Source organism: Microtus oregoni, unplaced genomic scaffold, assembly GCF_018167655.1.
Source record: "Microtus oregoni isolate MIOR12 unplaced genomic scaffold, Mior012 000018F_ref0000195, whole genome shotgun sequence".
NCBI lineage: Eukaryota > Metazoa > Chordata > Mammalia > Rodentia > Cricetidae > Microtus > Microtus oregoni.
Window position 1 is genome coordinate 5,932,512 of NW_024543077.1, and position 24,383 is coordinate 5,956,894.

General features: G+C 47.8%; 2 protein-coding genes across 3 annotated transcripts in view; one reads left to right on the forward strand and one right to left on the reverse strand.

Annotated features, from left to right (window-relative positions):
* Nucleotides 1-20,990, forward strand: part of LOC121458607 (coiled-coil domain-containing protein 146-like) — a 102,127-nt gene extending 81,137 nt beyond the window's left edge. The window contains exons 9-18 of the mRNA XM_041667923.1: nt 2,302-2,397; nt 3,550-3,720; nt 6,438-6,526; nt 6,618-6,782; nt 7,861-8,085; nt 9,819-10,047; nt 14,927-15,055; nt 15,781-15,918; nt 17,868-18,116; nt 20,518-20,990. Coding sequence (XP_041523857.1) covers nt 2,302-2,397; nt 3,550-3,720; nt 6,438-6,526; nt 6,618-6,782; nt 7,861-8,085; nt 9,819-10,047; nt 14,927-15,055; nt 15,781-15,918; nt 17,868-18,116; nt 20,518-20,721 — 1,695 coding nt within the window. The 3' untranslated portion in view covers nt 20,722-20,990. The remainder of the gene's footprint in view (nt 1-2,301; nt 2,398-3,549; nt 3,721-6,437; nt 6,527-6,617; nt 6,783-7,860; nt 8,086-9,818; nt 10,048-14,926; nt 15,056-15,780; nt 15,919-17,867; nt 18,117-20,517) is intronic.
* A 1,634-nt stretch (nt 20,991-22,624) lies between these two features.
* The window catches only part of LOC121458895 (gamma-secretase-activating protein-like), an 88,399-nt gene continuing 86,640 nt past the window's right edge, over nt 22,625-24,383 (reverse strand). For both annotated transcript variants that reach the window (XM_041668261.1, XM_041668262.1), the window contains one exon: nt 22,625-23,758. In XM_041668261.1, the coding sequence (XP_041524195.1) occupies nt 23,667-23,758 (92 nt within the window). In that variant the 3' untranslated portion in view covers nt 22,625-23,666. The remainder of the gene's footprint in view (nt 23,759-24,383) is intronic.

A 24,383-nucleotide genomic window follows, 5' to 3' on the forward strand; every position in this document is an offset into this window, starting at 1 on the left:
CAGAGTTGTTTTGATTTGCATTTCTCTGATGGCTAAGGATGTTGAGCATTTCCTTAAGTGTCTTTAGGATTTGTCTGTTGAGAGTTACCTGTTTAGGTCTGTGCTCCATTTTTTTAAATTAAATTATGTGATCTTTTGGTGTCCAGTTTCTTGGGTTCTTTGTATATTTTAGAGATCAGATCTCTGTCTGATGTGTGGTCAGTGAAGATCTTTCCCATTCTGTAGGCTGTCATTTTGTCTTGGTGAACGTGTCCTTTGCTTTACAGAGCTTTTCAGTTTCAGGAGGTCTCACTTATAAATTGATTCTCTCAGTGTCTGTGCCGCTGGAGTTATATTTAGGAAGTGGTCTCCTGTGTCGATGTGTTCATGTGTACTTCCCACTTTCTCTGCTATAAGGTTCAGTGTGGTTGGTTTTATGTTGAGGTGTTTGATCCATTTGGACTTGAGTTTTGTGTGTGGCAATAGATCTGGGTCTATTTTCATTTTTCTACATGTTGATATCCAGTTGTGCCAGCACCATTTGTTAAATATGCTTTCTTTTTTCCATTTTACATCTTTTGCTTCTTTGTCAAAACTCAGGAAGAAATAAAGGGAAAAATTTAAGACTTCCTAAAATTCAATGAAGCTGACCACACAATACACCCAAATTTATAAGACAAAATGGAAGCAGTATTAAGAGGAAAGTTCATAGCACTAAACACCTACATAAAGAAGCTGGAAAAATCCCACAATAGTGAGTTAACAGAACACAAACAAAGAAAACAATACAAAGAATCAATGAGACTAAGAGTTGGTTCTTCGAAAAAATCAACAAAATAGACAAACCTTTATCCAAACTAGCCAAAGTACAAATTAACACAGTAGAAGTGTAATGATAGAAGTGTAGGCGGTCAGAGTGTGCGGGGTGCAGTGGTCAGAGTGTGCGGGGTGCAGTGGTCAGAGTGTGCGGGGTGCAGTGGTCAGAGTGTGCGGGGTGCAGTGTTCAGAGCGTGCGGGGTGCAGTGGTCAGAGTGTGCGGGATGGGTCAGAGTGTGCGGGGTGCAGTGGTCAGAGTGTGTGGGGTGCAGTGGTCAGAGTGTGCGGGGTGCAGTGGTCAGAGTGTGCGGGATGGGTCAGAGTGTGCGGGGTGCAGTGGTCAGAGTGTGTGGGGTGCAGTGGTCAGAGTGTGCGGGGTGCAGTGGTCAGAGTGTGCGGGGTGCAGTGGTCAGAGTGTGTGGGGTGCAGTGGTCAGAGTGTGTGGGGTGCAGTGGTCAGAGTGTGCGGGGTGCAGTGTTCAGAGCGTGCGGGGTGCAGTGGTCAGAGTGTGCGGGATGGGTCAGAGTGTGCGGGGTGCAGTGGTCAGAGTGTGTGGGGTGCAGTGGTCAGAGTGTGCGGGGTGCAGTGGTCAGAGTGTGCGGGATGGGTCAGAGTGTGCGGGGTGCAGTGGTCAGAGTGTGTGGGGTGCAGTGGTCAGAGTGTGCGGGGTGCAGTGGTCAGAGTGTGTGGGGTGCAGTGGTCAGAGTGTGTGGGGTGCAGTGGTCAGAGTGTGCAGGATGCAGTGGTCAGAGTGTGTGGGGTGCAGTGGTCAGAGTGTGTGGGATGGGTCAGAGTGTGCGGGGTGCAGTGTGTGGGGTGCAGTGGTCAGAGTGTGCGGGGTGCAGTGGTCAGAGTGTGCGGGGTGCAGTGGTCAGAGTGTGTGGGGTGCAGTGGTCAGAGTGTGCGGGGTGCAGTGTGTGGTGTGCAGTGGTCAGAGCGTGCGGGGTGCAGTGGTCAGAGTGTGCGGGGTGCAGTGGTCAGAGTGTGTCGTGTGCAGACGTCAGAATGTGTGGGGGTCAGAGCTTGTGGGGGTCAGAGCTTGTGGGGGTCATAGCTTGCGGGGGTCAGAGCGTGTGTGGGGGGGTGTCAAAGTGTGCAGCGGTCATACAGAGCAGTGCCTACCTGGGTTTGCACCTGTACCCCTGAGGCAAGTCCGTCTGTCACTTTCTCCCAAACAGCTGGATGCCTCATGGCATTTGTGAGGAGTCAATAAAATCGTGGGTCTAGGCCCCACACCACCACAAGTTTAGATGCTGCTCACTAAATGTCAGCTATTAAAATTTACTTATAAAAGACAAAACGTGTGTAGCTAACAGACTGTGTAATTTTGGTAGATCTTCATATTTTACTTCACATTGGTTTTACAAAATGTAACCAGAGTAGGAAGTGCCTGTGTGATCAGGAATCACGCTTTGCCTGCCAGTTTCAAAAGTGTGTACTGGGGTTGAGCGTATGGTATCGGACAGTATTTTCCTTACAGAGCCTATTTTAAATTCTGACTTCCAGATCGAAGCTATCCCTAAGGATGACCTTCTGTTGCCTGAGAGAAGGAGAGACCTCCAAAAGGAAGTTGAATTGGCTAAGAGGAACCTGGCTCAGCAGGTTAGCACCCCACTCATTCACAGGGCTGTCTCAGATCGAGTGCAGAGCTCTGTTTCTAAATGCTCCACAAAGAGCACATCAAAGAGCGATGGGAGGGCATGGGAGGGGGTGGTAGTGTGCGTATGTAGATGCCACCGTGAAACCCATCCGTGTGTATAACAGCATGCACAAGTGATGTGCATTCATTTGTAAAGTAGTGTGTGCTGCTGGAGCGCCATCTTACTTTCAAAGGGCCTACTTCTTCCTAATGGGGAGGGTTACTGAGGCTTTAGTGTAGTGCCTCACACATGCTTAGCCAAGTCAATCACTGCTGAATACACATACAACATCCGCGTCTAGCCAAGTGGTCTGTCTCTGCTGAGCGTACACACACACACACACACACACACACACCATCATCATCATCATCATCATCATCATCTGCGTCTAGCCAAGTGGTCTGTCTCTGCTGAGTGTACACACACACACACACACACACACCATCATCATCATCATCATCTGCATCTAGCCAAGTGGTCTGTCTCTGCTGAGCGTACATACACACACACACACACCATCATCATCATCATCATCATCATCATCATCATCATCATCATCATCTGCGTCTAGCCAAGTGGTCTGTCTCTGCTGAGCGTACATACACACACACACACACACACACACACACACACACACCATCATCATCATCATCATCTGCGTCTAGCCAAGTGGTCAATCTCTACTGAGCACACACACAGACACACACCGTCCTTATCTTAAAGTTCATTACCCCTGAAGATGTGTTTGACATGGCAAACCTTTACAGGCTATTAAGATTGCTCGAATAAAAGGACTATTGATTGTATTAAAAGTTGGTTTCAACAATGTCTATTTTCAAATCTCAAACTTTGTCATTCAAACCGCTGTTGAATATTTAAGTATTTTAAGACGTAAATTTAAAGCCCTTCTAGTCCCTTGAAACCACACTAAGGTCAAGGTTGGTTTCGCTGACCCACAAGTTCGCATCCTCCGTGCAGCAGAGGAGAAACCCAGAGCAGAGAGTTGGGATGGCTTTGCCCTCTCTGTTGACAAGCGCGGAAGGAAGACGGTGCTTTATGCCGGCCTTACGGTGCTCCTTCAGAAGATGACTTATACTCCTGTCCTTTCCCAAAGAGAAGCCTATCTGAAGTGGAAGCGAGGCTGGTGGAGCAGCAGATCGCAGAGGAAAACAAGCTCTTGAAGGAACAAGAGAACCTGCGAGAGCTGGTGTTCAACCTGGGGCGAATGACTCAGCTCAAAGCTGATGAGCGGGAACAAAAGTCCAAGGATTTCCTGAGGGCCCAGGTAACTGCTTTCTTATAGCCACTATTAATTACCACAAAGGTTTGAGGGAACCTCGTTTTAACGCATCGCTAATTAGAAAGCGATGATTTTAAATTTCCTTCAAAGTCAGTAACAATAATTTTTTTCTAAAGGACACTGAATCATACACTGACAAACAAGCAAACAAGCAAAACAAAACATAAAACACCTCAATAGTTAGCAGTCTAGACATTAAAAAAAAAAAACATGACCATGAACTGAGGGTCTGAAGAGATGGAGATTTCAACAAGAATGAAGTGGGCGTCTCCAGGGGCCAGGGCTACCAGGCGCACAGGCCACAGAGAAAATCTGCAGGGCGGAGTCACAGACTTAGAAACAGGGCATGGGACATCATCAGGCGAGCATCCTACAGAGAAGGATGCTCTTAGTTGCCTTGCCCCTTGATTTCCCGACTCCCACAAAGTGCCACAAGCAATATCAGAGAATGAAGCCCTCCTGCAGCAGGAACTAACGTTTTAACCTGGAGTCAGTTAGTCCACAGAAGGGCTGTGTCTAGGGGTTCTTGGTTAAAAGTAAGCAAACACTGGGGAGACAGCTCAAGGCTACAGTGCCTGCCTGTGCACTTTGACCTCTTGCCAAACAATAGAAGCGTGCACGTGTTACATGCAATCAAGAGATAGAAGCGTGCACGTGTTACATGCAATCAAGAGATAGAAGACACGGGTGCACAGTAAGTTCAAGTTTAGCCTCAGTGGCCTGTGACACTGTGTTTCAAAATTAATCATAATAATTTTAAAGAGTATGTTCTGAACTATTACTACAGTAGAGTGTCTGCCTTTGTCATGTGACCTGGGCATTGGCTGTTCCCGAGTGTCGTCTTTGTTCTCATTCTCTGTGCGGACGCAGGGGCGGGATATTTTTCATTCCCCAGAAAGAACTCACACTTATACAGCATTGATGGGCACTAATATGGAATAGATTCTGTAGCAGAGACTGGAGGGGAAAGTTGTAGCCTCGTAGACCCCACCCCCCGCCAATTATCCAGCTCCTCAGACACCTCTTTCCCTGTTTAATTAGACACAGTCACACCTGAGAAGTGAGAAATTCCACCTGACTGGCAACGGGAAAGGAGCCTCTCAGAAATAAGAGCCCATGGGACCTCTGGGCTGGTAGGGGACAGGAGAGAGAGCATAGCCTCTTGGGAATCAGACAGGGATGACACTGTCCCGTGAGGAACTACGAAGAGGGGCAGCCAAGGCTTGAGAAGGTCATCGCCACCAAAGTAGGGGGCCGGGTGGGGTTAACCAGAACAGTGTTTTCAGAAGCACCTGCTGTGGGTGGAAGAGTCCACTTCTGTGAGCTTTCCTACTTAAAAATCTCTCTTTTCAGCAAGTTCAGATGTACTATAGAGGTGTACTTCATTATTCCCAGAAAAGAACTGATCTGTTCGACAAAATAGACAAATTCTAACCAGTCCTAATATCTGATCCTTATTTTATCTACCCTTATGTTATAAACACAATAATCTACATAAGGTAAACTTCATTACTAAATGAACTTATTCATAATAGAGCTCAAGACGGTTCTCTTTGAGATATGAAAATTCTAAGGGAAAACATTGCTTTTCCCTTTGATGTTTCCGTATTGGGAATTACTCTTTGAAACATTAGTTGTAATTAATAAGACTGAAGGTATTCAATCTTATTAATTTATATAATAACCACATGTCTTTTATAAATACATAAGGGGATGGGGATGGGATTCATGTTGACATTGGTGCCATCCACAAGACTGCGTAGATTTTGCTCCATTAGAGACAGCGTAGACTATACCTGCTTTATGCGTTTCGTGTATCTGAAGGCTAGCTTGTCGACGCCCGTTTCCACAGAAAATTATACAACATAAAATAGCAGTGTATCCATACCGTCTTCTCTGCTGCCCCTGATGGTGACTGAAACCACCACCCCCAAATGCTGCCCCTGAGGGTGACTGACCACCCCACCATGCTACCAGCAGACACTCTGTTTCCGGATGCTTCCTACGCCCGAGAAAGGACACCAGGCATGTCCTCTCCAAAGACCATCATCAGCACATTCAGCACCTGGTATAGTTTTCTTAGGGTGTTAAAGGTGTAACTGCTTTCTTTTTAATATATGTATATACAGCTTACAGCTCGTGTCAGCATGGCGCCTGTTATAACAGAAGAGACTCCCAGACTCCCAGCAAACACAGCAGGAGAAGGAATTACTCTTTACAGCCATTGCTTCTGTCTCACGGACTTGAACAGGGCTCAGGTCACGACCTTAGTGAAACTTCCTGTAACTCCTCCTCCTCGTCGTTGGCCTCTGGAAACGCTGTCCTGGCTGGGTGGTCTACAGTCATCTTCTCCCAATCATCCCCCAGCGTCCCCACCCTGTCTGTACAGGCAGGCTCTCTAGTTCTTCCTGAAGCTTGAGTACCTTCTGCCCTAATTAGTGGGAATCCCCTCAATTGGCCGGGCAGCTCTGTCCAGCCCAGCAGGTTAGGAAGGATGAACAGATGGGATTGGAGTGGGGTTCAGCTGGAGTACTCTTACGTTGTGGTTTTTATTGCTGGTTTTCTTACTATATATCACCGGCTGATCCTGAATTCTTGGCAGTCCTGTTACCTCGGTTTCTCCAGTGCCAGAATTGCAGACATGAGCCGCCACACTGAGCTTTCTAATCGTTTTATCTCACACATAATTCTTTACCTTTCAGCAAAAACATCTCAATGTCATTAAGGAAATCAAAGCAAAGGAACTTGAGATCAGACTACACAAGAAGAGAAAACATGAAATTCATCGGAGGTAAAAGAGTTTGGTCATGATTTAGCTATTTGGTTGGAGAAAGGCGATATTCATCTTTCAATTCTCAGAAACTGCTTCATGTTTTTTCCAGACTTAAAGAGTTTGCCGCACTTTATGACACAATCAGAAACGAAAGGAATAAGTTTGTCAACCTCCTACACAAAGCTCATCAGAAAGTAAACGAGATCAGAGAAAGGCACAAAATGTCATTAAATGAGCTGGAAATTCTAAGGAACAGTGCTGTCTCTCAAGAAAGGTAAGAGTCAAGACAGCCAGAGTCCTCCCAAAGCCTTGTCCTCTGTGGATTTGGCAGTCTGTAAGATCCTGGTGGTCACGGCAGGGAGCAAGACTATTCCCACACTGTGCTTCTCAGGTGGACACACTTCCTGGTTTCTAGAGTCACACACACACACACACACACACACACACACACATATATTAATGAATGGAAAACTCTAACATAAAACTATGCTTACTGTGATGATCTGTTGGTGTTCACATTTGCTCAATTAAGAAAAAAAAAGTATAAATCTGATGGTCTGCATGTGAAGCCAGAAGACAATGGTCTCCTAGGTAGCGCCCCTGGCTGTGGGTTTGAAGCACGTGACGAGCATTCAGGAGCCCACAGCAGATTTGCTGAGAGCAGGACGTGGAGGCTAAACCCACAGCTCCATCAGACACTCTCTGTTGGGCCTCAGGATGTCACCCCACTTGTCTGGACTCTTCCCTTATACATGATCCTCGTCGTTACTGTGTAGGATCTTTTGTTACTAAATGAGTTCATCTATGTAATAATCCCAGGAAGAATATTTGCCCTATGCCTAGACCTTCTGGACTCTTTCACCTAGTTAGCTCCTGAGTCGCTGGAGATGGAGATGGCATAAGTGGATTTTTCTCTTGGCCACTATTGCCCAGTTGACTTTGATAAAGGTAATACCGAATACCCTGACCTGAAAGGCATGAGAAAGAGAAATTTCCTAGTCAGATTCTTCCCTGGAAGGAAATTAAAGTACCACATCCAGGCTGTGACGTCACGCAGCCTGACCCATGCTCGTAGGCTGAGTCCTCAGGTCCAATTAGGCGTGGGCATAGAAGCCCCTCTATCCTCAGAACAAGGATGTAGATTTGACAGAGATGGCAGAGGACCCTTTCACAACAGTGTAGCACAGAGGTTGATACAATGACAGCATCCTCATCCCACGGCAGGAAGTCCCGAAAGCACTGTGCAGGGATGTCATTTCGGAAGACACACTTTTTAGGCTTGTTTTGCAGACACCGTCAGTATTTCCGAGGAAAATGATCCCCCGCCCCCCACTGTGCCGTTGTTTTAAAAGGAAGTTGCAGAACTCCATGCTGAAGCACTCCAACAACGTGACCATCAGGGAGAGCATGCAGAATGACGTGTGCAAAATCACCACCAAGCTTCAGGAGATGAAGGAGAAGAAGGAGGCCCAGCTGACCAGTATGGACCGCCTGGCCGGCATGATCACCGTCATTGAGGAGGAGATGGTGCAGCTACGCAAAAAGTATGAGAAGGCCGTCCAGCGTCGAAACGAATGGTAGGGGCCACGAACAGGCTTGGGCCGGGTGTCCGGGGCACCTCTGTAGGGGCCACGAACGGGCTTGGGCCGGGTGTCCGGGGCACCTCTGTAGGGGCCACCAGCGGGCTTGGGCCAGGTGCCCAGGGCACCTTTGTAGGGCCATGAATGGGCTTGGGCTGGGTGCCCTGGACACCTCTGTAAGGGCCATGAACGGGCTTGGGCCTGGGTGCCCAGGGCACCTACCAAGATGTAGCCATGTTCTTTACCCGTGGGAGGGAGCTGTGCGCATAAAAACAAAAAAGACTGTCTTCAGAAGGGAAACAAAAAGGAGGCCTTGGACTTTGGAAGATCAAAGTCTCTGAGACAATTGGACAGCGTGTTCTCAACCTTCCTGATGCTGAGACCCTTTAACACAGTTCCTCAGGCCGCACTGAACCCCAACCATAGAATGACTTTGTTATTACTTCATAACTGTAATTTTGCTACTGTCATGAATCACAATGCAAATATATGATATTCAGAATATCTGCTATACGACCCCCTAAGAGGTCATGACGCACAAGTTGAGAACCACTGCTCTAGGGTAACAGTGAATCCTTCTGGATCAGCCGATGCGAGTCCACTCTGTAACATCTATCCATTTGGGCGGTGTTTGTCCTCATCCGCCCATCCTCCCGTAAGTAACACAGGCTTAGGAGAGGGCGCATTTCCTCCAGGCTGCAAGCTAGCCCTTGGGAGGGTGAGGCTTTAACAGCGCCACCCACCACGGCTGTTGGTGCTATGAGAAACTGACAGGTGAGACGTTCAGAAACAATTCAGATTTCATGAAATTCGTGTGGGATTTCTTACAAAGCATTGGAGTGCTAGCACCCGAAGGTACTGGATGGTAAAGCCTTACGGTTGGCTTTTGTCGTCGAGGGTATTTGATAAGAAGCCGCTCTGACAGATAAACCGACGGGGTGGGTGGAGAACTAAGGTCAGCCAGGCACAGCCGCAAACACAGCTGCACAACAGTAGGATCGGAGCGAAGGGCAGATTTGCAAAGATTAAGGTGGCAGTTGTGGTTACGGATACGGACGCCGTGGGAATATCTCTAGGGTCCTTGACAAACAGAATGTTTTCAAAAGGCGAATGAATGTTCTTCTGGGTTTAAAAAAAAAAAATCCTATTTGGCTCCTGGCACAAGTCAAAGTCAGGCCCTGGTTAAACCAAAGCTGCGGGGGGGAGGGGGGGATCTCCCTGTGTGTCTATGCCGTGGCTTCCTCCCAAGGAGAGTTATTCCCACTGTGCCTGTCAGCACGGTTACAAAGGGCAGGGTACTGAGGATCTGGTAACAGAACACTCACTTTTCACAGAATCTTATGGGCCTGGCCACTCCCCCCCAAATTCCATTCCCAGGGTCATTGCCTAGGGATTCTAGCTAAACCCTGCTTGGCAAGTTTGGCCCAAAAAAGATGTGCAGAAAAATCAGCCTTGGGTTTTGCTTTGTTCTCATATTGGGAGCGAACTCCCCTACCCCAGGGAAACCTTCAGGGCTCGTCAAGCTGTGGCCTTAGGATGGAGATGCCAGTCCTACCCCCAGGAAGATCCAGTGTGTGGAGCTTAACTAGCAACCCACTGGGGCATGGCACTGTCTTCTGAAATGCTGTTTTGTTGATGTATGTTGTGAGCCCAAAGCCAGAGGGAATCACAGAGCTATGAAACAGAGGCCTCGGCACCCACTCAGACCCTTGCTCTGAATTTGACCGCAGTGGTGTTCAGCTGATAGAGCGTGAGGAAGAAGTGTGCATTTTTTATGAGAAAATAAACATCCAAGAGAAGATGAAACTCCACAGCGATGTCGAAATCCATGTCCTGGATGAGAAAATCCGATTCCTGAAGCTGAAGATAGCCGAAAAGCAAAGACAAATCTGTGTGACACAGAAGCTGCTGCCCACCAAGAGGGCCCTTGACGCCGACCTGGCGGTGCTGCAGATCCAGGTGGGTGAGTGGTCGGGGCGCCTCCCTCAGCCGCTGGCTCATCTCCTTCCCCTTGTTAGTTTTAGATGACACAGTTTCTTGTGTGGAAGCCACGCCACAGCTTCACATTGTATGATGTTTGAAGCCGACTCTCAATGCTGCTCCAGGATGGGGTTTTGGGAATCTGAGCTACATAGGTTTTGTTTGTTTTGTTTTGTTTTGTTTTGCTTTATGTTTTTCCCATGAAGCATTGTCTGTTTCTTGGGGTCTGGACCATCCCAAGATTTAGCCCTAGTTCATCATTCCTGTAGCTCCATCCAGAGGGATCTAGGCTCTCAATACCTGCAGCCTAATTTTGGCACTGATGTGGCTGGAGACCACCTAGATGTGACGTTTAGTCCCCCTGGCTTATCGAGGCAGGGTCTTGTAGCCTTTGTTGGTCTGAGACGCCTGTATAGACCAGGCTAGTTTCACGCCCATCGCGACCCCCCTGCCTCAGCCTGCTGAGTGCGGAGAGGACGGGAAATGCCTTTTCCGCCACAGCGAGCATTTCTGACGTTCAGGGGAGGGAGGAATGACCTGCTCTGCACTGCCGCTCCTCAGCCTGCACACTTCATTCACCTCCGTGGTCCCCAACAGCAAAGACTGAAATGAGGATAGATGCCAACGTTCTCTACCAGGAGACTTTTATGAACTAGGAAAAACTGGACCGACATATTTGTGACCCACGCTTTTCCCCACTGCCTCAAGCAGGGTCGCAAGAACAAATCCCACCCCGCATTCTAAAGTGTCACCCTTGTTTGGGGATTTTATTTCTGGTTATTAATTAAGGTGCATTCAGTTAATCAAGACAGAAAAAGAACAAAATGACAAAGAGAAAGAAATTCTGTTCCCGAGAATAACAGTCAGAAATTTGAGAGCGAGTCTCCTTCTCTCTGCGCACATTTTAGCTCATGGGAAGGATGTGTGGGCGTGGACACAGGGTCGGCTTCCATACCTCAATGCACTGCGATAGATCAACTCTATATAGATGACAGATAGCATCTTCCAGCTGTGCAGCTACGTCAGGGTCATTTATAGCCATGCTCGCCTGATTTTTAGCCATAGCTGCTCCCATTCAGGACAATTGACTGAAATGCTCCCCACCAAGGCTCCGGGAGAATCTCCCCGCTTATTCCCTGGCTCTGACGCCAGCTTCCACCAGTGGTCAGCCTGCACACAGCACCTGCTCCATTTCTGTGCTCCTCCAGGGTAGACTACGGACGGGTGTCCTCCTCAGTCCACACAACACCGTGTGTGCAAGGTCCTTGACAGCTTTCACTGAATGTCTCTGAGAGCAGTGTGTGAGACTACATTCCAGAGAAGCAAAGAACTCCATGCTAGACCTCAGAAACCCATACCCCTCAAAGCTTTCCGGGGTTGCGCCACGACTGCGCAGGCTCCCAAGACGGTCTGTGTCTCATGGCTGTCTTTGCGGCCTTTCTATTCCACTCGCCTCCAGGCTCACCATCCTGCAGGGCACCTGAGACTCTCGACTAAGCGTGCTCCGTTTTACAGAAGAGTAGGGCTTTCTCCAGCTCTTTCCCAGTACGCAGCTTCCAGTCTGTCTTTGCCCTTGAGCAACACCAGGATGTCTAACAAAAGGGGCTTTACCAAGTTGTCAAACGGACCAGATTCTCTATTCCAGAGGCACAGTTTTTGAGGTTAGCGGCAAATCAGCACTGCGTCCACCGGACCACGCTAATCTTCCTTCTTCCCATTTATTGCGTTCTCCTAAACCACTTTTCACCTGACAATAGCCCCGCCTTCCGCCATTTCAATTTTTATATATTTATTGAAGAAACATGGTCAAACTATAAATTATAGACATTAGTATATACTATGTTTATATAATAGTGGAGAAATTATAAACTCAGTAGGCATATATGAGAGTTGGTCATATTTTATATGGGAAATGGTACTGTAGGTAATTTTTATCTTAATTTCATGTGTTTTAAACTGGATGTGGTGGTGCAAACTTGTAATCCCAGCACCTGAGAGGCTGAAGCAGGAGAATTCTTATGACTTTGTCAAGGCTGTACAATAAGACCCTGTAAGAGAGGGGGGGGAGGAGGAGGAGGAGTGGGGAGGGGAGGGGAGGGGAGAGGCGGAGAGGAGAGGGGAGGAAAGGGGAGGGGAGGAAAGGGGAGGACAGGAGAGGAGAGGAGAAAAAAGAAAACTGGTTTCTGCTGAGACACGCAGGTGTTGGGATTAAAGGTGTGTGCCACTACACCCAACTACTCACGCAGAGGCACCTGGATGATGTGTGGTCCCACAGGTGCTGGAAGTCACGGAGGCGTGGATGAAGGAGGGAACTGGAGCAGCCGTGTTGGGAATGCTGGAGCTGAGAGAACTGTGTGGGAGTTCACGTTATTCTCTCTTTTATGTGTTTTTGACATTTGCATAATTCAGAGAATTTTTTTATTAATTTTTTTGAGCTCTACATTTTTCTCCGCTCCCCTATCTGCCTCTCCCCCAGAAGATTTGATAATAAAAAATTACTCATTCTTAGAAGTAGCAGCTACCTACAGTGAAATAAGGATTCAGTTTTAACAAGACAGACCTGTTATGTACTTCATGCTGCCATACACCATGTCTGTCAGCACGCCACTATCATCTTGGCGGCCTATACATTGAGACCTGTGGGCCATTCGTGATTGGGAGCAGCTGTGTTGAAAGGCACCCATTCGTTCTCAAACTGCACTTGACACGTGATTGTATCCATGCCAACTGAGGGCCTGGAGAGTCAAGGTGTGAAATGCCGCGCATGCATAGGGCAGGCCACGCTCGCCCACTGTCCTCCAGCTCTTGGCTCTTATCACAGCCTGGTGTCCATCTTGAGTTCTTGCATTCTGTCGTTTTCCCGATTTGCATCATTTTCAGATTGCTTTTTTTCTTTTCGATTATTTTGAAACAGATTTTAATTGTCCCAAATCCCAAGAGCTATCATGAATCATGTTCTCCTGGACCTTGCAGTAATTGATCCATTTCAGCAGTCCTGGAAATCCCATGAGCTAGTGTAAGACCCAAGAACATTGTTTTCATACAGAAAGTGGAAACCGTGCCCTTAAATTCCCAGTGAGAGAATTAAGTGGAGGCATTGGTCTGGTTTTCTTTAGTGGCTGTGAGGATTTCGTCTGCACGTGTGGACGTGCACACCACACGCACACCTAGTACCCACAGTGATCAGAAGGAGGCATCAGACCCCCTGGAACTAGAGCTATGGATGACTGTGAGCTGCCGTGTGGGTGCTGGGAGCTGAAGCCAGGTTCTCTGCAGGAGCAGCCAGTTCCCCGCGAGGCATCCATCCAGCCCTCTGTAGGCATAGGTTGTGATCAGAAAGCCCCATATTTATTTCTTAGTTTCCTCTATGAAAAAAAAAAGGAAACATCAAGAGGTGTTACTACTAATCATTTCTGTCACTGTTTTTAAATGTCACCACTTAAAATTCTTGTTACAGAGAAGAGTGCCATCAATTAAAACTCTAAAGTTTTATCTGTGTCACTCCTGATTGTGGTCTCTAGCACCAAAGCGCGGTTCTCGACTCCCTAGTGCTGTGACCTTTGAATACAGTCCCCCGTGTTGTGCTGACCCCAACCATAAAGCTAGTCTTGGAATCTTGCCCCTGAGCAGTGTCTCGGTTCCTGAGAGCACTGGAAGTAGGTATGCCCCAATGGCCATGGCCCACAGGCTGAGAACCACTGTACAATAGTCTATTGTTTTACCCCATGGGATCAAGCCTCATCTTTGCCGCCTGCCACATGAGAAACCAAAAGTCCCTGAAAAGCAATTACACAAATGGTAGGAAGCTGCAAACAGAGCTTAGGGTCATCACGGTGCTACCTCCCCCTTTGGAAGCTAAGGGTGAGTGTGACTAACGTCCTTATGAGCGCCGTCCCCCTCCGTGTCTCAGTGATGTCAGGGCTGTCATCTATTCAGAGTCTCTTCAGCAAAGAGGACACACGTGACTGAGCACAAGCTGGATTGGCCTGATAACTAACTTCCTTCTGTGGGACATCTTTAAGGCCACCGCCAACGCAGGAATCCAGCTCCCTGCCTGTTGTAAATAGGGGCGGCCGGGCTGTGTCCCCAGCACCCCGGCTGCCTGCTCGGCTAGCTTATGCCCGAAATAACAACACACAAACTGTATTCATTTAATCACTGCTTGGCCCATTTCTATCTAGCCTCTTCTAGGCTAATTCTCACATATTAATTTAGCCCATTTCTAATCATCTGTGTTGCGCCCCTAGGTGCGCTTACCGGGAAGATTCTAGCCTATGTCCATCCTGGGTCGGAGCTTCATAGCGTGCATCTGCCCAGGAGCCAGGAGCATGGCGTCTCTCTGAGGCGTCTGCTCCCGAGAGGAGAGCTGTCGAGTCTGAGCTCACTTCCTCTTCCTCCCAGCGTTCTGTTCTGTTTACTCCTCCCACCTATCTTCTAACCAATAAAATGGGCCAAGGCAGTTCCTTTATTAGCCAATGACCTTCCTCCATCTGCTGCCCCTGTCTCTGAAACACCGGCAGTGGGGCAGCAAGGACCACTCTGAGCCCTTAGCCACACAGCAGCCCATGAACGGTACATGCAATTGGGAGCAATAGAAGGGCTGGGGATTAAGCCTCCTCTCTAGACAGACAGACAGACGCCACCTTCCCATGCAGGGTCCATTCCACACAGCATCCCTTGAATGGCACACACAATTGGGAGCAATGGAAGGGCTGGGGATTCAGCCTTCTCTCTAGACAGACAGACGTGCAGGGTCCATTCCACACAGCATCTGTGTAGCTCCACCGATGAGCCGAGGATCCTGCCCACACCATCTGAAGAGTCACATTAAAGCTGAAGTGTGTTTCTTGTCCAACAGTTCTCCCAGTGTGCAGACAGAATCAAAAGCCTGGAGAAACGCTTTGTCAACCCCAACAGCAAGGGCAGAATCCGCTTCATTCCCGGGAAAGATCTGACCGAAGAAGAAATGGTCAAGAAGTTAGACATGGTAAATGCCCTGTTTAAACATGCCTTTCTCTGCTCACACAGGAAGCGGTACTGTTTCCCCTTTGGCAGGCCCATCCTTCTTCATCCTTCTAGCTACTAGCTGTTCCCTAGTTGTGACGCGTCCTAAATTCTACCTTCGATTCAGATATTTACCCAAGGAAGTAAATATCAGTAGTCTGAATGTTCAAAGGCGCCCTTCTTTTTTTTTTCTAGTGGTAATCTGTGTAGTATTTTATTTTTTTTAATTTATTTATTTATTAAGGATTTCTGCCTCCTCCCCGCAACCGCTTCCCATTTCCCCCCCCTCCCCCGATCAAGTCCCCCTCCCTCATCTGCTCGAAGAGCAATCAGAGTTCCCTGACCTGTGGGAAGCCCAAGGACCGCCCACCTCTATCCAGGTCTCGTAAGGTTCAAAGGCGCCCTTCTTTCCTAGTCCGATAACTCATTTTGTCTTCTTGAATGAATATGTTAATTGGTCATCCTGGTGGGGATATCTGAAAAGACTGGCATTGTGGGTACCATAAAGAGCCAGAAGCCCATTGTCCACCCAGGGCAGAAGAGCTCCCAGGGTGTCTCCGGACAGGGCCCAGCTCTGGGGACTGTCAGAGGTATTTCCACAGCTCAGAGAGCAGTGTGTCTCTGTCGTGTGGTGGAGGATCAGCTGTGAATGAGACCGTGCCTTACATAAGTTGTTTTTACTCCTGCTGAAATTGTTTCCAACCGTAGCTGGAGCTTCAGTTGGCCAAGAAGGAGGAGAAGCTACTGGAGAAGGATTTCATCTATGAGCACGTGTCCCAGCTCACCAACAGGCTCAGAGGCAAAACCCAGACTTGCAAGGAGGACACGCTGCTCTTAGCCAAGAAGGTCTGCCTGAGCGAATCGATCTCCCCACCCCTCACCCTCTCCCGGCCCCAACTTCCGCTATCACCTCTCGCTTCCCACTCTTAACTTGTTGAGAAACACTAGTGAGATGAAGCTTTATGAGTTTAGAAATACAGAAAAATGTAAATATTAGTCCTGAACTCAGCTCCCTGAGCGAATCCACTTCACAGGAAGGAAGCCCAAGCTTCTCAAGGGCAAGAAGCACTTACGTTTTAGTTGGCAAGAGAACTTCTCAAATATAACCATCGTTACCTTTGTAGTTTGTGTACAAAGCAAAACCCTTTCCATTTCTTTCCAAGCAGAAAGCCTCACTTTTTCAGTGGTCCGAGTAGAAATTGCTCCAATCCAGAATTCAGCCAGAGCCCACAGATGAAAAGGGACGATTGGAGAAAGACAGCAGCAGGCACACAATCCCTAGGCTGGTTGGAGACTTGAAGCCGCAAGGGGCGTCACTACTAACAGCAACAACTGGCAGGAGGAAGGCAATGGCTACATGCACCGTAGAGGATGGTGCTCTTGCCTGGCTTCTGTGGGCTCTTTGAACATCCTCCAGAAGAGGGTGTTAACACTTAGCAGAAGCTACTGAACACTTGTTACGTCCTGTCCCACCACACCTGAGGCGGACACATAGAGCCAAGGGGCACACACTCTCTAGGCAGCGAGAGAAAGGAGGACATAAACGAAGGTCTACATCCATACCCCTGAGTGCAGCTGCCCTGTCTGATGAGGGTGAAGGGTTCTGATACCCCAGACTAGGCTCCCTAGGGTAGGATCTCTTCCTCTTTTAGCTTCTCAGTTCCTTGCATATAATAAATGCTAGAGAAATGAGGAGGAGTGAGTAAACATTGAGCCCTGTGCTGGAGACAGCTTTGCCAAAGTTATACTGGAAACGACTGTGAAAATTCGCCTTAAAATGGTGAAAACACCTTTTTGTGTGGCCTTTGCACTTCTGTACTGGTGAGCCCAGTGGCCGTAGTGTATACAATTGGGCCTCATACACAAAGACATGATAAGACTCATTTAAGCCAATGGGCTTTGTCTGAATTAGCGCCCTCCCCCATGTTTCTGTAAACATCTCCTTCCTTTCCTTTGCAAAATGAATTTCCCTCACTTGAGAGAAAGTCACTTTTTTATTGAAAGGCGATTTCTCAAAGCTGATGGCAGAATCTCTGGAAATTACTTGTAATACTAGAGAAACACAGAGGGGCCAGAAAGGCCCTCAGACAGCTGGAAGGGCTCAAACCGATACACCCATATTATCATTACAGCCAAAGCTTATGAGTAGGCGAGAACTTAGGCATGGAGAACACTCCCCTCTCCTCCTTACCTCTTAAAAACAAACACTAAGCTAGCCAGCCCTCAGTGCTCTCCAACCTGGAAGATAAGCCTTTTTATTTCTTTGTTTTTTCTTATTGACATAACCAAACATTGGGTTCTATCCTGGTTAGTTTTGCCAATGAGACACAACGTATAGGCACTTGGGAAGAAGGAACATCTACTGCCAAGATCAATAAGAGGATGTCGTGGCTGTCGTTTGTTGGGAGCATAGCCCTCTGTGGCAGTCAAATGTAGGCTTTGTGTGTACGCTAGCTGAGCACAACCCAATAAATGAATCAGAGGATAAACCAATAGGCAGGATTAGTACTCTGTGGTTTTTGTTTGGATTCTTGCCCTGACTTCCCTCAATAACAGAAGTGTATGCCAAAGTCCCTTTCTCCACAAGTCTCTTCTGTCAATGCTTTTTCATGGCAACAGAGGAGAGAGCCAAGCAGGCTCAGTCCTGCAGCCTTTCTCAGGGATTGTCTGTGAATCCTGGTCAATTGTTTGCTCCTCCAGGGAAGACTGCCCACACCAGGCGGCCAGAAGTCTCTTGTTTCTCTGCATCCTCACGGAATACCTCTACGAACTAACCTCGGGCTCTCTACTTCTAGATGAATGGCTACCAAAAACGGATCAAAGATGCTACTGAGAAAATGATGGCCCTGGTTGCCGAGTTGTCCATGAAGCAAGCCCTGACCATTGAACTCCAGAAGGAGGTGAGGGAGAAAGAAGAATTCATCTTCTCCTGCAGTTCCAGGATAGAAAAGGGCCTGCCACTCAACAGAGAAATCGAGAAGGACTGGCTGAAGGTTCTCCGAGATGAAGAAATGTATGCCTTTGCCACCGCTGAGAAGTCCCAGGTAAGTGTTGACTCCCATGCGGCGCCGTGTGCCAGGAGAGGTTGCCTTAGGAGTCTGTCTTCGCATGATGCGGTGGGTGGCCCCTTATCTGAAAGGCTTGGTAGAAGAGATGCTTTGAATTTTCTGATTTTCATGAGATATTTAGGGAGTGGGGCCCAACTTTAAATCCCAGATTCATTTGTTTCATATATACTTCATACACATGGGTAATTTTAATATGATATTTTAGTATATTTGTATTTTGACTGCAATATAATATGATGTCAGGTGTGGAATTATCTACTTTTGACGTCATATCAACCCTAAAAAGGTTTGGAACCTTTTGGACCTCAGAGTTTGCTAGTAGGCACACTCAACCTGTGTGTGAAAGTCTCCCACTCCAGCACATGAATGAATGGCGAGTAGAAAGGGGTTTGCTGTGGAGAGAAGACTTTGTACTAGTAGTCCAAAGCACCGCCTTCCTCCCTGAAGATCACCTGACAAGCACCAAGGCCCAGCCCACAGTCGTACCCTGGACTGTGACGTCTGAACACTACGGCCTCTCCCTGCAGGTCTATGACTACCCTAACATTGGCTTTACCTCTAACATGGCTTTATCTGTCCTCCAACACTTGCTCACACCACACCTGACTCTTCCATGTTCATCTGTCACGGTCTTTACAGCCATATTATGGCTACCTCAGCCCTTGACAGAACCACACCTGGTATGTGTCATAGATCCCTATGCCACCCCTTTCTCCTCCTCAGCGACCAAGGTCTTGCTTGGTCATGGAAGCCACCAGCAAGTTGGGTTCCTCGTTCATCCATATAACTCCATGATCGCTCAATAGTTTTAAGATTAGAACGAGGCGTCTCTTGTCCAGATGACCACACCATGGGGACAGTTTGCTCAGACTGTCACATGAATGGTTCTGCAAGGGTCTTGTTTCACTTTCTCACCCAAGACCTTGAAAGGTGCATTCAAAGACACAGGAACACCTGAGCATGGGGTCTGGCTTATAATTCTGGGCTCCCTAGGATCACCCTTCCTTGGACACTTGGGGTTCCCCTGTGGCATCCCCCCGTGGCGTCCCTCTGTCTTTCTCTACCATATAGTTCACATTAGCGCTGCAGGGGAGTTGTTTCCCGTGAGCACAGGCAGAGAGTTGACCCTGAAGTTAAACCACATGGCTTGCCATTCCCTCTGATTCCATGCCAATCTTTTCTGCTTTAACATTTGCCCCCAGTGACAAAGGAAAAGCTTGGCTGCCTTTGTCAAAACTGTGGAACCAACAGAGCCCAACCACAGACGGTGAGCTGACGCCCGGTGCATGTGGAACCCACCGCGCAAGGGTTCCCACACCAAGCCCCAGCATCAGCATGGTGCTTGAGCTATGCCCACACCCATGCAGACGACAGGCCACAGAGGTGGGGCGGGCTTCCCGTTCCTGTCCTCATCCCCTCTGCCGAATGTTGTGGAATATTATTTTAAGATACGTTACATTCTTTTACACTGAGGAATGTGTTTGTTTAATGATGCAAAGATGTGTTGCATTTGTTTAACTCTGTGAAGCTGTGATTGCCTGCCTAAAACACCTGATTGGTCTAATAAAGAGCTAAATGGCCAACAGGGAGGCAGGAGAGAGACTGATGTGGGAGTGATTTCTTATTAATAAAGAAACTGCCTAGACCCATTTCATAGGCCAACCCTTAGGTAGGCGGAGTAAACAGAACAGAATGCTGGGAGAAAGAAGCTGAGTCAGAGAGTCGCCATGATTCTCCCACTCCAGACAGACGCAGGTTAAGATCTTTCCTGGTAAGCCAGCTCGTGGAGCTACACAGATTATTAGAAATGGGTTAGATCGATATGTAAGAGCTAGCCAATAAGAAACTGGAACTAATGGGTCAGGTAGTATTTAAAAGAATACCGTTTCCGTGTAATTATTTCGGGTAAAGCTAACCGTGGGGGCGGCCGGGTGCTGGGGACGCAGCCCGCCGCTCCTATTACAACAAGAGACTGATAGGCAGGGTTGGTGGGCAGAGAGAATAAACAAGGAGGAGGAGGAGCAAGAAAAGAAGGAGAGGAGGATGCCAGGGGCCAACCACACAGCCACACAGCCAGCCACGAAGTAGGGGAAGTAAAATATATAGAATAAAGAGAAGTAAAAAACCCAGAAGCAAAGGTAGATGGGATAATTTAAGAAAAGCTGGCTAGAAATATGTCAAGCTAAGGCCAGGCATTCATAAATAAGTCTCCGTATATTTATTTGAGAGCTGGGTCGTGGCCCCCAAAGAGTAAAATAAAAACTAAGTACAGGTGAGTATCAGCTAGCAGAGCTAAAGGCTGCGCCTTAGGACCCAAGGAGAAGTAAGTTCAGTGCCTAAAGAAAATTGAAATAAACTGAAATTCCTCCATTTGCAGGAATACATGGAAACAGATTACCGGCAGCTGCCCAACGGTGTTTACACGACGGCAGAGCAGCGCCCAAATGCCTACATACCTGAAGTAGAAACCGCGCTTCCTCTGCCCAAACCCTACGGGGCGCTGGCTCCATTCAAGCCCTCAGAAACTGGAGCCAACAGAAGGCACATAAGGAAGCCTGTGGTGAAGCCCATTGAAATCTAAGCGCGTGGACCGGTCCAGGCTTCACCAGACCTGCAGTGGGGAACGACCACCAGGGTTCTAATTCCACCATCAGTTGGGCACAGTCAACAAGGGAGCGAGACACGGTTCTCACGTTCGCCAACCAGTCCACACTGTATGACATCAAATGGAGCACAGACTACAATTAGAGAATTTTCATTGCTCACGTCTTTCCTTTTTACTGTTTATGTCGACTACATTTCAGGAATGTATAGTAGAGAAAACACTGTAAAAATACAAAATAAATAACTTCTCAGAGACACACAGAAATTAGAGTGGTCTTTTCTATTAAAAGAAAAACAGGTACTGACTGTCTGAAGAGGGAAGTAGCCCAAGAGACACACAAGAGACACCCGACAGAAGACACACGACAGGAGACACACGACAGGAGACCCACGACAGGAGACACACGACAGGAGATACCCAACAGGAGACACCTGACTGTCCCCTCTGCAGCAGCACCTGAAGCCCTGTACGGAGCAATGGGAAGCTTGCTGCTCAAGCAATGCTATTGCAGTTCAATTGTACAGGGAATTTTTTTCTTTTTGCTGCAAAAATATTTAAGTCCTGATTCATTTCTTAAAAGTGCATTTTCACAAACAAGTTCATGAACATTTTAAATTCTGATACCTGATTTTCAAGATCTCTGCCAAAATTCTGCACTTACATAACTCCTGTAGGAATAGTTTTACTAATTTGCTCCAATTTTTGCTTCATGTATTTTTCTGATTCCAGTGCTTTTGTTAGACTTGACGATTCGCTAGTATGTGAAACCTGTATTTGAACATTTACTAATATGTTTAAGCTATTTCTTTTGTGCTGGTCGCCATTGTGAATTTCACTCATGTCCAGTTCTGGGAGACAGAGAAATACCATACTTTTATTTTGTTAAATCCAACATCCTGTTCCAAGCCCCCTAGGTCCTGCCACACTGGAGAGTAAATATAAGTTACTCCCATCTTGTGAGTCCTGAGGTTGGCCTCCTTGTTTTGAAGCAAACAGCTAGTGAGAGCCTTCAGCTGTTTGAGCCATTTAGCTAATAAAAGAAATACTGCACCCTAAAGGGTTCCTGTGTCATGGGAGCTGGTAACCTCTTTAAGGATTCAAAACATGCAGAGAGGGAGTTTAAATGCCGTAAGAGTGGAAAGGGGTGGATTCTCAAACATTGTAGCGTGTGCTACTGAGAAAAGGCAGACGCTACCAGGTGCTGACATGTCTGGCTTACAGTCAGAGGTGTGTGTGTGTGTGTGTGTGTGTGTGCATGTGTGCGTGTGTGTGTGCGTGCGTGTTTGTGTGTGTGCGTGTGTGTGTGTGCGCGTGCGTGTGTGTGTGTGCGTGTGTGTGTGTGTGCGCGTGTGTGTGTGTGTGCGCGTGCGTGTGTGTGTGCGTGTGTGTGTGCGTGCGTGTGTGTGTACGCGCGTGTGTGTGTGTGCGTGCGTGTGTGTGTGTGTGTGTGTGTTGTCTAGCCCTAGAGCACGAAGTGATGTTTTTGTGGGGTAGAGAGAGGAAGTCCAAGTGGAGGAAGAAACTTGATCCAACCTTAGAAATAAGAAGGCCAAACTCATGTTCTGAGACCCAGTGACTCGGCTTGGTTGCAAAAGGATGTTCATATTTTACAGGGTCAAAACTTCAGAGTTAAATGCCAAGCAGTTTGCATGTTAGCTTTCGATGAATAACAAGTTATTGAATAATTACGAGCCAAGTGTCCACATCAAACCCATGTTTACCTCAACAATGTGTCATATAAGCTCAGCTTTGGGAATCAAAGGAGCAACACAGGTGTGAACAGAAACAAACGAAGGCAAAGAATGGGAGGAGGGAAGTGAACTGAGCAAAACTAGATGAAGGGCTAAAAACACAAGTGTTCGTGAGAATTTTACTTGCAAAGAGGATTTTTTTATTTAATTTGAACTAAATAAAATCTGCCTTCTCCAGTACAGAGTTATTTGTAAGAGAAGTAATACAGATAGACAGCATTTCCACATTGCTGAATAATTGCCAACATATCCCACGCCTGGCTGATCTGAAGCAAGAAGAGACATCCTATAGGCCGGGGCAGCTTCCAGAGACAACAGAGGCGGCAGAAAATGAGGTGGATTGGCATATGAGCTAGCGACATTTAGAGTCATTAAACTTTCACCACCGGGAAGGGAAACAGCAGAAGGGAGAGAAGCAGAAGTGAACGGGGAAGTCGAGCCTTGTGAGTGAGGGTGACCCTGACGTAGGACACAGATGAGAGAGGATGTCATGTGTCGTCATGTGTCCTGCAGGAACACACCCATGGGCTCACCACGCCCTGTGCCAATAAAAAGGCTATGCTCAGAACTTAGCGAAAAGTCAGACCACAGCTTTCCGCACTGGAGGTCATGTTTAACGGGAAGGCATCGTTAAATCAGACTCCCATTAATACAAACATTAAATACACATCCCTCTGAACCACCACACAGGCAGAGGCTGCTCACATCCTGTATGCACAAACGCGGTTTGTCACAGTTACTCCGGGCTGGAAATGGCAAGTCTTGTTTAGTCCAAACCCAGGTTCTTCTTAAATCCTCTTTGCAACATTTAATTTTTCTGCTCGTTTTATGTTATTTCCAGCGGTCTGTCTAGCTCTTCCCGTTCAAAGCATTGTGCCCTCTGTTTTTTCACTTGATCCTGGAACGCAGCAGAACTAGCTCCTGGCCCTGAGCCGCCAGGAAGAGCACTGCTCCTGCCACACACGAGACGCCATCTTGACTCTTGACTGCTCTCTGGTTCTCTGGATAGGGTGCGGACGCGCTCCGTTTTCTGAGACCTAAACCGAAGCCCGAGGAGCTCCACGGTATATTCTGACCTGTTACCCCTCTTAAGGAGCAATAAGAATTCCCAGGAAAAGCGGGGAGAAACAGCGTCGAGACGCTGAACGCAGGCCATCTGCACGCTAACTTTCATAAACCCAAGAGCACCGAGGTGTGTTTCAGAGCAGCTTCCTCGACAAAGTCTGCGTCCACGCTGTCATGGCCTTCGAAATCCCTCGAAGCTGCGGAAGGGAGAGAGAGTCGCTGTGGAGCAGTGGCCACCCGCAGCCTAATTCACACAGCTCATGCTCGCTCGCTCGTGTGGGGACAGCATTTTACATACCAACCACAGTGCCCCTTCCTCTCACTCCCCCTCCCTCCCTCATCCCTTCCTCAGAAAGGGTCAGGCCTCCCACGGAGAGGCTGCAAAGTCTGGCACATCAAGTTGAGGCAGGACCAAAGCCCTCCCCGCATATGGAGGCTGAGTAAGATTTCCCTTCACAGGGAACGGGCTCCAAGAAGCCAGTTCATGCACTGGGGATAAATCCTCGTCCCACTACCAGTGTCCCCACAGACTGCCCAAGTCACAGAACCGTCACCCACATTCAGAGGCCCTAGTCTGGTCCTATGCAAGTTCCCCTACTATCAGTCAAAAAAAAAAAAGAGTGTTGATTTCATTAAAGCTTGGCACTAAAGAACATTCATACCAACCAGAACAGACCCTAAACACCTCAAGCCCCTTTTGATCTTCAAAGGTAAGGATTCCTTGGGTAATGTAGGAAGTACGGTATTCTCGCTAATGAAAATCAGTTTTAGTAAGGACTTGTAGGGTATTTAGGGAAGGAAACAGATCGAGCTGTGACTTGG